The 13,612-nt window shown below is 41.6% G+C and overlaps 1 protein-coding gene across 8 annotated transcripts in view; it reads right to left on the reverse strand.

Annotated features, from left to right (window-relative positions):
• Positions 1-13,612, reverse strand: part of ABLIM1 (actin binding LIM protein 1) — a 186,542-nt gene that overhangs the window by 110,540 nt on the left and 62,390 nt on the right. Inside the window, exon 1 of one of the 8 annotated variants that reach the window (XM_068688674.1) lies at positions 7,184-7,303. The exons of 6 other annotated variants lie outside the window; for them this stretch is intronic. In XM_068688674.1, the coding sequence (XP_068544775.1) occupies positions 7,184-7,226 (43 nt within the window). In that variant the 5' untranslated portion in view covers positions 7,227-7,303. Of the gene's footprint in view, positions 1-3,077; positions 3,502-7,183; positions 7,304-13,612 lie in introns of those variants that run through there. One more of the 8 variants, XM_068688677.1, reaches the window with a different exon arrangement.

Below are 13,612 nucleotides of genomic sequence, written 5' to 3' on the forward strand. Positions count from 1 at the left end.
ACGTTTTGCTGAACGGTGTTTTCTGTCTTGTTTACTTGGAAAACCATTACCAACTGAATATCCACAGAGGCATCTGTGAGAACATGGAAACACGATGGGGCTTACTGCAGCTTGGCACCCAGCAGGTGCCAGCACCAAAGGTGCAGGAGAAGCAGTGTGTGAAGAACACAATCATGAAATCTCTGCACCTGCTTCCCAGCCCTAAAAGTCTTTAGCCCTTCCTCTTTTCTCCTCTTACCCTTCCAAGCACAGAGAAGCCTGGCACAAATAGATATTACTCCACTTCCAGGGGTTTGGCCACGTACAACCCAGTCCAAGAACTCATCAGACAAAGGGCCGATTCCCACCACACTGTCACAAACTGGCAGATGAATGCCAGGCCATCAGCAGTAGGTCAGAAATCAAAGACCAGGGCTAAATCCTCAGTTGTGGTGAACTAATGGAGGGAAAAATGAAGCTCTAACAATGTACGTTATCCAGCAATGTGGCATGCAGGCTCAACATTCAGACAACCACCTCAACACAGAAAAAATGAAAATGAAGATATTAGAACGGGCTTTGCAGAAGAGAGCTATTAACAAGAAACACAGAACACATACGTAAACTTTCTGCTGCAGGATATATAGCTAGCAAGTCATCTTTAGACACAACACTGTGACAATAATCTTATCTGAGTAACTAGGTAATAAGGGCTCATAATTGGAAAGAGACCAGTACACAACGAGAGACACAAAAACGTGGAATCAGTCAAACACAATTTAGGAAGAGCCATTTGGTGTCAGCAGAGAACACCCTGGCCTCAGGATTTTATTTTGTTTGTACATGAATTGACCAGGCAGACACTGAAATCACTCCACAATCTGAACATAATGAAGCATGCTAATTTGCTAAAAACTGTTACTAATCATTTTGCACTTCGGTGAATTGGAATCACATTTTTTCTAGTGGAAACCAGCCTCTCCTGTGCTTAGTTAACATGTTTACCAACTGGCACCAGGCTGAAGGCATTTTCAGCTTGTTAAAAACAATTCCGGCAGTGGCTGGGAGGGAGGGGACCAGCTGTACTATACAAGCCTGAAACAAAGCCTGAAATTCTGGGGAAAGCAAAATAAAGAGTGATGGGAGAACACAGAAAATAAACAAAACAAAAAGGTGACCTACAAACTTCTGTTGGAGAAATTATTTGAAAAGAGTAAGGCAGAAAAGATTAAAGAAAAAAAATACTGAACAGTATTATCCTTTCTCATTCTGCAGCCATGATGTATGAAACATTAGTGAAGGTATCACAAAGTTAAAGGCAGCATTTAGCTCTTTTGTCTATGATCTGTGTGAACAGAAGCCAAATTTTATATCCAACATCAATATTAATAGCTATTGTAAATAATTCATCACACTTGGTAGGCAGGGGAAAAGGAAGCAATTTAAATACAAGTCCTTTTCCTATTTTCAACTGTTTATTGTCAACTTCTTCCATTATTCTAGCAAATCATCTCCCTTGCTTTTTTGTTTTTTAATGAAAATTATCAGCTTGTTTTAACTTCCTTACAGGTTACTAACAACTTTCATGCTGCAAATTCATGAAAAAATTACTCTGCAAATTTCATGCAGAGTTCTCCTAAGGTACAGCCCCGCGCAGCATGGGAAGCCCAACCAACTGTGCATCAGCTGGGTGGGGAGCAGAAACGTAGCAAAGGATGAAAACTGCACTGCTAAAACTGCTACACATATTTAACATGCATTTCAAGAAAATCCACAGCCTAAGTTCAAAATGCATCTTAGAAAAAAAGTGACAATTATAAGCTGAATGACAATATGCTTTTCTGGAAAGATGGGAGGCATAGCTGATGCAAATGATACAGGATCCCTGAAATTTACAGCTGCAAGGGTTTGGGATGCAACTGCTTCTTAAATCATCCCTGGTACGGCTTACTGATACTGGTAGCAGGTCAACAGTTCACAGCCACAACATTATAAAAATGATCCTGTAAATCTTAAGTAATGGATCTCAAATTGGCTAAATATCCCATACTATTTATGCTGGACCAGTACATTTCATCAACAAAAGTTACCAGGAGACAGTTTATGGCCACAAATCCCTGCAAGTATCAGATACACTAGAGCAGACTATTGAGAGTTCATCCTGCTCACTCCAGTGTAAATCCCAATGAGAGTAAATTCACTCAATTTGTTTCATTTATAGCATCAAATCACCGTGTGGGTGTTCGGAGTTGAAAAACTATTCACTCTCGCTCAACACGACTGCTTTTTATTTCTGCTTACCTGGTTTGAATTTATCCCACATTAGCTTTTACAGAGCCCTCCAGAAAGTAAAGAGAACAGATACTCCTCCTCAAATACAGGGACTAAAGTCTGTATCTGTGGTAATGTAATGCTCCAAAACCACATCCATCCCACTGCTCAAATACAATTCAAACGTAGTTTGCATCCTTATAATGCAATAAATGATGCAGAGTGCTACTACTGTGAAGAAAGACTCCACAATCATTCCTGAATTCTTTGACTAGTAAATCCTTCAGTAGGAGGCTTAACACGTTACTTATAGGCAATTGAAATGCGTCTCATTTACTGCTGCAAAATTCCAACATTATACAGAACTCCCATATAAGCCACTTCTTCATTAAAAGGAAAAACGTGACCTTGTCAAGTCCAGGCTTGCTGGATGTGTTTATCTTAAGTAAGCTACTGCTTTGGTGGTCAAAGCTTCCTGAACTGTAGCTAACACAGGTTAAAAAATAAAAAATAAAAAAATCAACAGCAAACTTGAATTAAATCATGAATTTAATCAAACTTGTAGTAAAATTGAAAACAACAGCTACATGCACACTCAGAAGGAACTCAGCTGAGCAAACACCTTATGTTAGGTGTGCTCAAGATGCTGCCCTTACTAAAACAGGTACAAATATCATTAAAGCAATCCACTGCAGCTTTTGGCACCTCACATCTACAGAAAAGCAAAAAGCAGCTGTCAATGAAGACACACTTAATTTTAAATGTGAAGGTTTAGACCTCAGGTAATTAGGTCTTTTCAGTTTCAGTCTACCAATAAACATAATTACCTTTTTCTTTCACCATGGCAAACAAATTTTCTTCGTAGTGGAAGCAGCAAGAATTAGCTGAAGGAATTTAAACACAATCTCTTTTCCAGCAGTGTTTGGCTGAAGTGGAATAAATAAAAATAATAATAATAAAAAAGGCAGCTTATTCCAGGCAGTTATCTTCCTCAGCCAGATCTCCCACAAAATCCGATACAGTCCTATTGTTCGTCGTGTCTCTTTTCTTCTTGTGCCCTTTCTTGCACTGTGGTCTCTTCCTCCAGCTCGTACCCTGCGTGCAGACTCTGCCCCTTGTGCCGAAGCACCCAGCTACAGCTGCTGCTGTGTAACAAATGCCGAATTCCCCAGCCCCGGCTCCCAGCCACTGACACCACCTTGCATTCCTCTGCCCTCACAGAACAGAGCTGGCAACGCAGTCTGCTCCTGAATGACTGGCAAAAGACTGCGAGTGAGAAGATGTAGGAAGAAAGAGGAGAAATGTTCAAACACACACGACACTGGGTATTTATGAGTTCCTTATTTTATTTACTCAAACTGAGCCAGGATGAGATGGGGAAATACAAGATGAACACATACAAATGCTGAGGCAGGCTGCAGCACGGTGGCTTTTCTTTGCTGAGCACTCTTTATCCACCCCTGGTTTTGCTTTAAAACTGTTACCGAACATCAGACACAGCCTCTCTCTGGTCATCTGACCACAGTACAGAACAGAGCAGCATGTATAATCTCTGCAAACTTGGAATGCTGACTCTATTCAATGCCTGAAATAACAATAAAAATAATAAAAATCAGATCTGCAGCCACTCAGTGGGCAGCTGGGTTTAGAAGCACAGCCAGGGAGTGCCCCAGACAGAATTCACAGCGTGAGTCAGGTAGGCAGCACACTCAGATACCCAGGGCTGGGAGCTCCATCCCTCTTACACAATTCTGTTTGAAATGCTGGCCACAGGCTGTCAGGGAACAGAGCAGCAAGAGAGCCGCAAAAAAGAAAGAAAAAAAGCACAAAGCCTTTACAATATTGCCAGGTCTCAATGTCTTACAGCAAGATTCAGAATGTTTCTGTTTTCTTTTAGAAGATACCGCCTCAGAGTCAGGTGAGAATCAAAGCCTGACTTTCATAAGCACAATTTTATTCCCAGTTATGGAAAAAAGCTTAGAAATAGGATTATTCAAAACCCTGAATGCTCATTAAAATCACTTAATGTGGTGTTTTGAATCCATATATATACTGCCAGTATCAAGTAGCAATACTCCTGTATTTATAGGCTACTTTTTCCTTGTTTATAAATAACTTTATTCCTCAGTGTAGCCAGCTACCAGTGATTTTGCCAATACAAACCTACCCCCTCATGCCTTTGACTGGGCAGTAAATTTTAGTATCTGTGTTTCAGAGGTGGAGAAACTGACAAAGGAAAATGAACTGACTTGCCAAGGACAGAGGTGACCTCAGCAGAAGAGAGCTGGACTGAATACAAAGCTATTCTGGGCTAGAGGCTGGGCAGATTCACTGGGCTGCAGCTTCACCGGCCTCAGCTCAGTGCCGTACCTGAGCTAGGTTACATGACGGAGGTGCAATTATGTTCACGAAGCAGCCTAAAGCAAGCTCTGAGCCAGAGGCACCTCTGTATTTTAGGCACTGAAGCTCACACCTCCACAAGGGAATCCCTTCTCAGTGCCACTATATGTAGGGAGGGAAAAATTAATATAAGGAAACAAACTGTAGGCATCAGCCAGACAGAGCACCAGATGGCTGATGCATGCTGGAAAATCAGAGCATACATCCATCATTAAAAATATTTGCAGTAAATAAATTCTCAGTGTTTTGCATAAATGCCACCCAGAAGAACAGAAAGAAATGAAATAAACCAGTCCACTTCACCCAAAATATCTCTTATTCAGTGACATTCTTTAATAAATAACTATATAAATTAGGAAGAGAGACTGACAGAGATTCAGGCATGTGCATGGAAAAAAAAAAACCTCCAGCAAACCTGGCTGGCTTTCTATTGTTAGCAGCCTGATGTGTAAGAGCAGCACAGCCCCGGCAGTCTGACATTCTTGCTTCTGTGACTCAGTGTGCTGCTATTAATAGCAGCTCAGCCCCAGCCCCACCAACCTGGGGCGCAGCACGCTGTGTCACGCCGCTGACACCCTGGAGACGCTCAGGTTGTAACTCAGCCTGGCTGTGTTCTTTCCCAAGCCGTATTTTGTAAACAGTTTGGGGCCAGCAGCCTGCAAGGGGCACGGCTGACCTTCATTCATAACTGTTGGATCTGATGTGCGAGCAGCCCGTGCTCTGCACGCACGGGTACCGTTAACTCTTTCCTTCTGACACCCTGCAAAGGCGTGAGATGATTACCATTCATTTTTTTTTGTTCCAGCAGCTGCTGACACAGAAGCTGACTGCTGGTATCTGAACTTTCTGTTCTCTGAGTTCATTACATCCATTTTTCACATATGCTAGAGATTAGCACTGCCATATCTCATCTCGCCCGTGGCTGAATGGAAGCCTTTCCTCGCATGTCTCAGCCATAGAAAGCTGCAGGGTTAGACTGCAGCATGCACACAGAAATAAATTTGAAAGTACAGACTGCAGAATATTAGACTGGGGATTTTAGGAGTCAAATGTAATTTACTCCAGCATAAGAAGACATAGAGATCAGCTGTTGGTATTGTAAATAAAATCTTTTTAAACTGGGGTCATTTTTTGTTTTAATCTCATTGTTTCAAGCCTCGAGACAAAAATTTACCTTGCTGTATAATTCAGAATCTACTCATATATGCTAAACTGGGAGGAAAGACAAATAGTTAGCAAGTCTAGAAAGAAAACCTTGGTACTTATTGCTATTCAGGGGTGCATATTCTAAAAGAAAGAAAAAATTTCTTTGCATAACCTTTTGGACTGTACAACTTTAATAGTGAGTCTCACTTGAACACAACCAGGATGTAAGATTCCCAAAGAGCACACTATAACTACACAGCGTAATTATGTTACTGTTACTTCACGGTGAAAAATACCCTGTGCAGTCAGCAAAAGGCATGGGAGTCATGCAGAGACCACAAAGGGAAAGAGTTAACCAGCTTGGTTTGCTTTTTCTTGTACGGCGATAATGTTGAAAAATCCACGTTAAGATACTAAGCAGTTTAGCCACGACTTAAGGTTTGTTATTCTCATTTTAAAAGTTGGCTTTCAGATTTTTATCTTGCTCTCATTCTTCACAGATGAGACGATGGATTGTGAGTATCAGTACATAGTTTATATAAAACTCCTTCAAGACTGACCGAAATTTCTGTTCACCTAACAGTGATGGAAACTGCCTGCTAGAAAACACAAAGGGAAAGGGGAGAAGTTGTACTAATAAATAACATCCAGGAAAATATCCTCTATTTAATGTCCTTTTGCTTCCAGCAAAAAGCCTAGCACAAACAGTTTTGACAAGAAAGCCTGCCACAAGCTTCCACAGCTTAGCTGCTGCACAACCTCAGTCAATTTTAAGAGTCACCACTTCTGTAAAGTGTTGATCAGGGAATTTTGCAAAATGCTGATTTCTCCAAGAAGGAAATCCCCCTCCCTCATGCTCTTAAGGAAAAGGAGGCCTGCTCTGGTTGTTATCCTAACTTAACCACGCCTGTTCTGAAGAAAAACTAATGATGTCAACAGGGGATTTGTTGCAACTCTGCAGTGGTCCCAGTGCCCTGATGCTGAAGCACACAGTTTCCAGTTTCAGCATTCTCCAGCTGTACAGTTAAGTATTTCCTGGCTTCTGCTCCTCTTGAATGTACCCCAGTCCAGCAGTCTATTCCTCTGATGTGTTGTCCTCAGCCACTTGGACAACTGACACATTTTCCATCCTTTGAAAACAGCACAAGCAGTGATGCTTATTATGGACTCGAGCACAAAAGACGACAGACAACTGACTCATGCAAAGCTGATGATTTCAGTTTTTTTTCAGACACGCCACTGGGCAGAACTCAGCCTGTACCTGAAAAAGCTGTCTCCTACACCATGGGTCTGAATAGCTGGGTGTTCGCTCCCAGGTGTTTGACTGCTCTTGCATGCATTGCTCTTTTACCTCTCCAGGTTCTTACAGTACCCTCAGCCAACCTACCTGTCTTCTGAAGCCGGCAGGTGAGTTGCAGAAGTCTCTTCATGGCAGTTATTCATTCTGTAGCCTTTCCATACTCCCCACACAGCGTTGCCTCCATGAGTTCATCATACAGCGGCCCGTGCAATGGCCTTAGGCTGCCAGCCTCTCCTCACCCAGGCTCTGAAGGCCCCGCAGAATGACATCCCCTCGGGGCTCCCTAACACAACTTTACAGAGTGGAGGGGAGCACCCACTAGAGAAGAATGTGCTTTCTAAGGACATATTGCAGTCCCGTGACCCTACATGCTAGGATAATCACAGTAGCCTTACTCTTATCAGACTGATCTGCAGGCAAATAATGCACAATGGCCTTGGTCCTATTTGTAAGTTTTCTCCTATGCTGTGCTTTCCTCTGCCACTTACGTCATGCTACTTTGACTACAAGCACCCTGTAATACTGCTCTTTATAGTATCATGCAATCATTCTTTTGCAGAAAATGAAATTATGAAATTAAAATTTACCAAATGCATCATCTGATTCAGCAAAATACATAGTGTAGTTTATTCTGATCTGCCAGGATGTGAGGGCTTACTGCTTTTTAAATAGAAACATTTCATATTCTTAAAAGCCAGATTCCTCAGGAATAAAACATTGACAGATTTTGATCTATTAAGTAGTCTGGTTTTCTTAAAACAGAATTTGATTTTATGAGGTACTTCCAAGCAAGATTTTCTTAGCAGGTTGTTATTCTGCATAACAGTAATAGCAGCCTACAAAAAATACAGATAAAACAGTAAAATGGTAATGCTTAATTTACTGCAAAACAAAACAAGGAAACAGGGATGCTCATCTTCACTCTAAATGTTCAGAAACCTCTAACACACAAGCTTATGTAAAAAGCACCTGAAACCTCCAGGTCATCTTATCTTTAGAAACAGATAAGAAAAGATGGTTACATTACACTTCTTTGCAGTGGCTCCAAAAATATACAAAGCTCACTGTTGGGTAATCTTCTCACTGTAGGTACATATAAACATTTACCTCTGAACAGCAATTACATTATTAATATAACAAGCAGCTTCCAAACTGCTTATGTTACTGTTAATCCTTAGAAAGGAGATCATGCTTTATGAACACCTGTGTGAACTTATCCTCTATGTACACATTTGACACTGAACTGAGATACAGTACGTAAAAATGCCTAGTGACAGTGGTTTACGCTTGGTATTTTTATTGTAAACTTACCTTACAAAATCATTGCATTTCAACTACTACAAACTGAATTAGCCTAGCCAATTCAAAATCACAACCAGTAGTGCTGCAGATAAAAATACGCACATGCTGTCAGTAAGCATTTGATGATTACTGACAAACACTGCATATAACTTGCATGAAGGCAGGAATCCCTGACAGGGAAGAGTATATACAAGTGTCATGCTTTACTGTACATGCCTAAGGTTAAGGAGATTTGATATTGATAATCCACTTCAGAATTGGATTAACTACACAGAATAACCTCTACAGCCTGTCTTGGGAGTTTGGGGCTCAGTGAAACCAGCAGGAAGGCAATAAAGACTCTCTAGTCTAAAGAATTTCTCCACAAGAGGCCCATGAAACAACAGACTGAAGCAGCTTTCCACCAATCAGTTAATTTGCAGAGCAAAGCAGCAAGTTCTTTGTTTTGCAATCGCGAGAGCGAGAGATGTTACAGAGCATCTCACTGAGCATTAACCTTTGGTGCATGCCTCAACGATACAACACACAGCAACGCAGCCAACAGTGCAAGTCCATAGTCCCTGAGGATGAGGCAACTCATCACAGACACTGGATATACACCACCCTTACATTTCAACCGGATTAATTGTTTTTTACTGTGCCAGATGACAAATTTCTTCTGGTCTGATTTCACATAAACTATAAATAGGACTCTAAAAAAGGCATCTGATCTGTCCTGCAAATATACTTCACTCCCAACGGTTATTTCCCAGTCCTGTGTCCTTTCAAATGAACCACAGAGGCCCTCAAAGGAAAGATAAAAATATGCTTTCTGAACAGATGCAACTTGGCTACATAGTGTAATATTAATATATTCAAACAAACTTTTACAATGAACAGATCTTTCATCACCTTGCTCCAGCTTCTGGCACTTCTCCACTAGTGGCTCTCCATTTTATCTCCTAGCTAGGGAAGTCACTTGCTTCAGTTACGCAGAAACTTACAGATTCGAAACTTTCCTTTGAATTATTTGTTGCCATTTCAACAGTATTTAGGAGACACAGATCAAACTGATACTCAAAATAGAGTAGGCAAAATTGATTCCAATATCTGCACCCACTGGAATTTTTAAACAGAACTACAAAAGCTATTTTGCTTTTGCTGCTGTGTAAGAAGGTCTGCTCACTGTTAGTTTACATCAAACTGGATGGCTCATGGCCTCCACTCCAAAGGAGAGTCACAGATTTTGAAGGAGAGCTTGCCATCTTAAAAAACAGTATTTAATCTCATATATACAAACAGTATTTAATCTCCCAAGTACTGATGAATACTGATAAGCTAATTGTTTTTATATTTTTGCAATTTCTATGATCTACATTGAAAACTGCACAAACAGTTTCATATCTAATTCACACACAGCAGCAAACCAGCGACAAACATTCCCTGGTACTGCAGTGCTTCTGTGATACTCTGCCATAAAAACTTGCTCCCTAACGGATAATAATTGAAAACAAAATTGAAAAGCAGGATGATGCAAAACCTGTAATCACAAGCTTCCTTTCTAACATTGTCTTCTGATTTCCCTCTCAGCTTTACCTTGTCTGCATGCAGGATTGTGAATACATTTGAGACTAACAGCTACGTAACAACTTTACTATGTATGAGCAACATGCTCAGTATGGCAGGGCCCTCATCCATGGAAAACACTGGGGTGAAGAACACTCCTGCTGCTTCCCTCCTGCCCTTGTTGTTCCATTACCTGTCTCCCCTTTCACTGAAAAAAGCCCACAGAGGTCTACCAAACATCTATCGTTGCCCCAAACTAAAGATACTTCCAAGGTCCCGGTGTACAACAGCCTGCTCAGTGATACCCCCACCTCTGGACATAATGGAGGAGAAGGAACCAACAGCAGGTGGCATTCATCCTCTCCTCAACCAGGGACATACAGAGTGGACAAGGCCAAGCTTCTCTCTCCTCTTCTACTCCCTCCATGCCCCAATGTCAAAATCAAAGGGAGCGAAGACAGCCATCTCCGATTCTCCTCTCTCGGCTCTGCAGTCTTTCCCACTATTCTACCTTTTGGAAAAGGAGCTCAGACCCTGGCTCTCAGAGGAAAAGAAGCAGCACTTCCTACACCTCTCTTCCCCATCCCAGTGCCACCAGCACTGTATCCACCAGCAGAGCTGGCCTGGGTCACTGGCATGAGGCTGTGGCAGCCCCAAGCCCCTTGGAGCAGGGCAGTGGGCAGCTCGCCCGCCTCAGGTAGGCCTCAGCAGCCATCCTGTTTCTGCCCTGCAAAGGAAGGGAACTGCACTTCTCCCTCAGCTGTTTGATTAATATAACGAGATTATACAACTGCAAGGGACGGACACGGGAGAGGAAGTTTTGATCAGATACGGAACAAAAGCAGGGGTCCCTGTAAACAGTGGGAGATGTGTGGCCACAACATGCTCCTTCCCACCACAGCTGCCTGCACCCATCAGTGTAATGGAGTTACAGAGCAAAAGAGATCCCTACTTAAATTCCCCTCAATAATCTTTACACTAATATTACCTTTTTTTTTTTTTTTTTTTTTTAAATAGTGACACAGGAAGCAAAAACCCCAAATTTTTCATTATTTCTTTCTACTCAAAGCTATTTAGCTAATTTTTCTTGCTAGTATCTAGTAACAGTAGGAACTGCGATTTCGTTGTTATTTATTGGATAACAGATAACAAAGAATGTAGACAGAGAGCAGCAAGCCCTAGAGAGGTGAATGCAGTTGCCCTAAACCATGCTGCATTAATGCAGATTAATGCTAAACCACCAATGTACCACTAAGCAAATTAAGTTAGGTTGATCTTGGACACTGGCAGTGACTTGGCCCACAGCAAATGGAAAGCTGAAACTGGGAGCCAAGGGTTAAGAAGACATTAAATGTTCAAATACTTTAAATAAAAATGGCACAGCAATTAAATAGGAGTAGATACAGCATATAGACAGAGGACAAAGAACTTGTTCTAATTAATTACCTTTTCTTTTTCCTTTTTTCTTTTTTTTTTAAAATGAAGCTAACTGTGCACATTTACATAACCAAAGACTTCTAGGGCCTGTCATAGGGAGTTTCATCTATACTTCTTATTCCAACATGAAACCAGTACTCAGGTATTTTCACAACCAAATTTATCCCTAGTAGGATAAGTACTGTAGCAACTGCCTCAGGTAAACTTGGCCTGCTGCTGCCCCTCGCTGTGACTCTGAGAGTACCACAGGTGAGAACATCTGCCTGCATTTAGCGGATGAGCAATGAAAAGCAATGCCATGCTGGTAAAGCTGATGAACTAAGCAACCATATCTTCAACACCTGCAACCATTGCAGGATTAAAAGCCAGTAACACTGTCACTGTGGCAAAGGGCAGAGTAGCAAACAGCTTCTGTAATGGCAGTGAGCAAGAGAGTACTTTCACCTGTGAATGCTGTGCACAAGCCCTTGATATTTAATATCAGGCATTATGCAGCGAGGACAAAAGCAAGATTCTTACTCAGTGACGGCAGCTGTTAAAATGGCTCTGCCACTGCAGGTGCCCAGGGGACAGCAGCTTAGCTGTGCTTGGCTGAGCTTCACCAGGCACACCTGATCCTTCATGCCTACCCCCAGCTGTGCACTGGTAGCACAAGGGGTTTACAACCAACTTCCAGAGGTGCTGAAAAACACCTGGAAGAGAGATGCTGCTCCCAGGATGAGAGCCCAACCTTGATGGCATGCTTGGTCCATGAAGAACACTGCAATATGCCTATGAATCTCTACTATAACACTGCAAAGCTATCCGCAGAAAAACAGGGATTCAAGGAGGAAGAAACACAGCTTCCCACAAGCCTGAATTGAATCAAGACACTAGGACCATATGGTTCTTAAAAACAACAAAGAGAAAAAAACAACACATCAGTGCACTCAGCCAGGTCCTTAACTGACAGTGATCTGTAATCACAAAAACAGACTCAGAAGAGACTCAAGAGATTACATAGCCATGTGCTAGGTAGGCTCAAGCACCTTGATCCTTTGTGACACTCATAAAAATCTGCAAACCGTTTGCACAACATGCTTTGGCAAACTGTTCCTCCACTTCTCTGCCTTTGCATCTAGGAAGTTAGTTATACAGTTATGCAGAGTAGGTCTTCTCTGCTGCAAACGCAGCTAATCTCATTCTGTGCTTCTCAGTGCAACACAGAACATCTCCATTTGACAACCCTTTCCATACATGAAGATTGACTAAATCCCTCACTTATCTCCACTCTTCTAGATTGAGCCAACCTAATTCTATTAATCTTTCCATGTAAGTCTTCTTACCTAAATTTATTATTCTCACTGTCTTCTACTAGTTTTCCTCCAGTTTATCTGTATCTTTCCCAAAATAAGATGTTCAAACACAGGAAGTGTCCAGCAGTGGCCTCTTCTGTAGCAGAACAGAGAGCAAGTATCTCCCTTGCTGTACACATCTGCTAACACATCCCAGAATAATAAACTTTTTTGGCAGTAGTATCACTTAGTTGATTTATATTTATATTGTGATAAGTATAGTTATCCTCCATATGCTTTTCTGTAGTAGTGTTAGTTATTTTCCATATTTTACCTATGCAAGTCCAACACCTTAGACTTGTATTCACTGAAGATCAACTGCATGACTTCAAACCACCTAGCTGACTTACCCGGACCATTCTGAATTCAGATATTCTGCAGGAGAAGGACACAATGCTCATAAACTTGGATTACCACAGAAACTTTTAAGGCATGCTCTATATTCCATCATGTAAGTCAGTTTTATAAACCAGGGAGCTTTTATAAACAGGGAGCGAAGCCAGGAGAGGTTGTTCACTTGAAGGAATCTATCCAAAAAGCTATGAAAAAGCAGAACCACCTTATCTGAGGCACACAACCTGTCTGTACAGCACATCTCAGCATCTAAAGAAAGGGTACCAGCTACATTGCCAACAGAACCTGGATTTTTCTCTCTAATCACCGCTTGCCACTCTCAACATTGCTTAGCTTTGGACACCTTACAAGCTCATCCAGAAGCATTAAAATCCTATGGCTATAGGTACGCACACTGTGGGGAGCTTCTATGAGCACCATCAGCACATTACAAATGGACCTTTTCTCCAGACCCTCATTTTTCACAGGATCTAATGCTTTATAAAATTTTCCTTCATCTGTCCAACCACTGAGCTGTCTTCATGCACTCTGGACTTCCCCCATG

Source organism: Anas acuta, chromosome 7, assembly GCF_963932015.1.
Source record: "Anas acuta chromosome 7, bAnaAcu1.1, whole genome shotgun sequence".
Taxonomy (NCBI): Eukaryota; Metazoa; Chordata; class Aves; order Anseriformes; family Anatidae; genus Anas; species Anas acuta.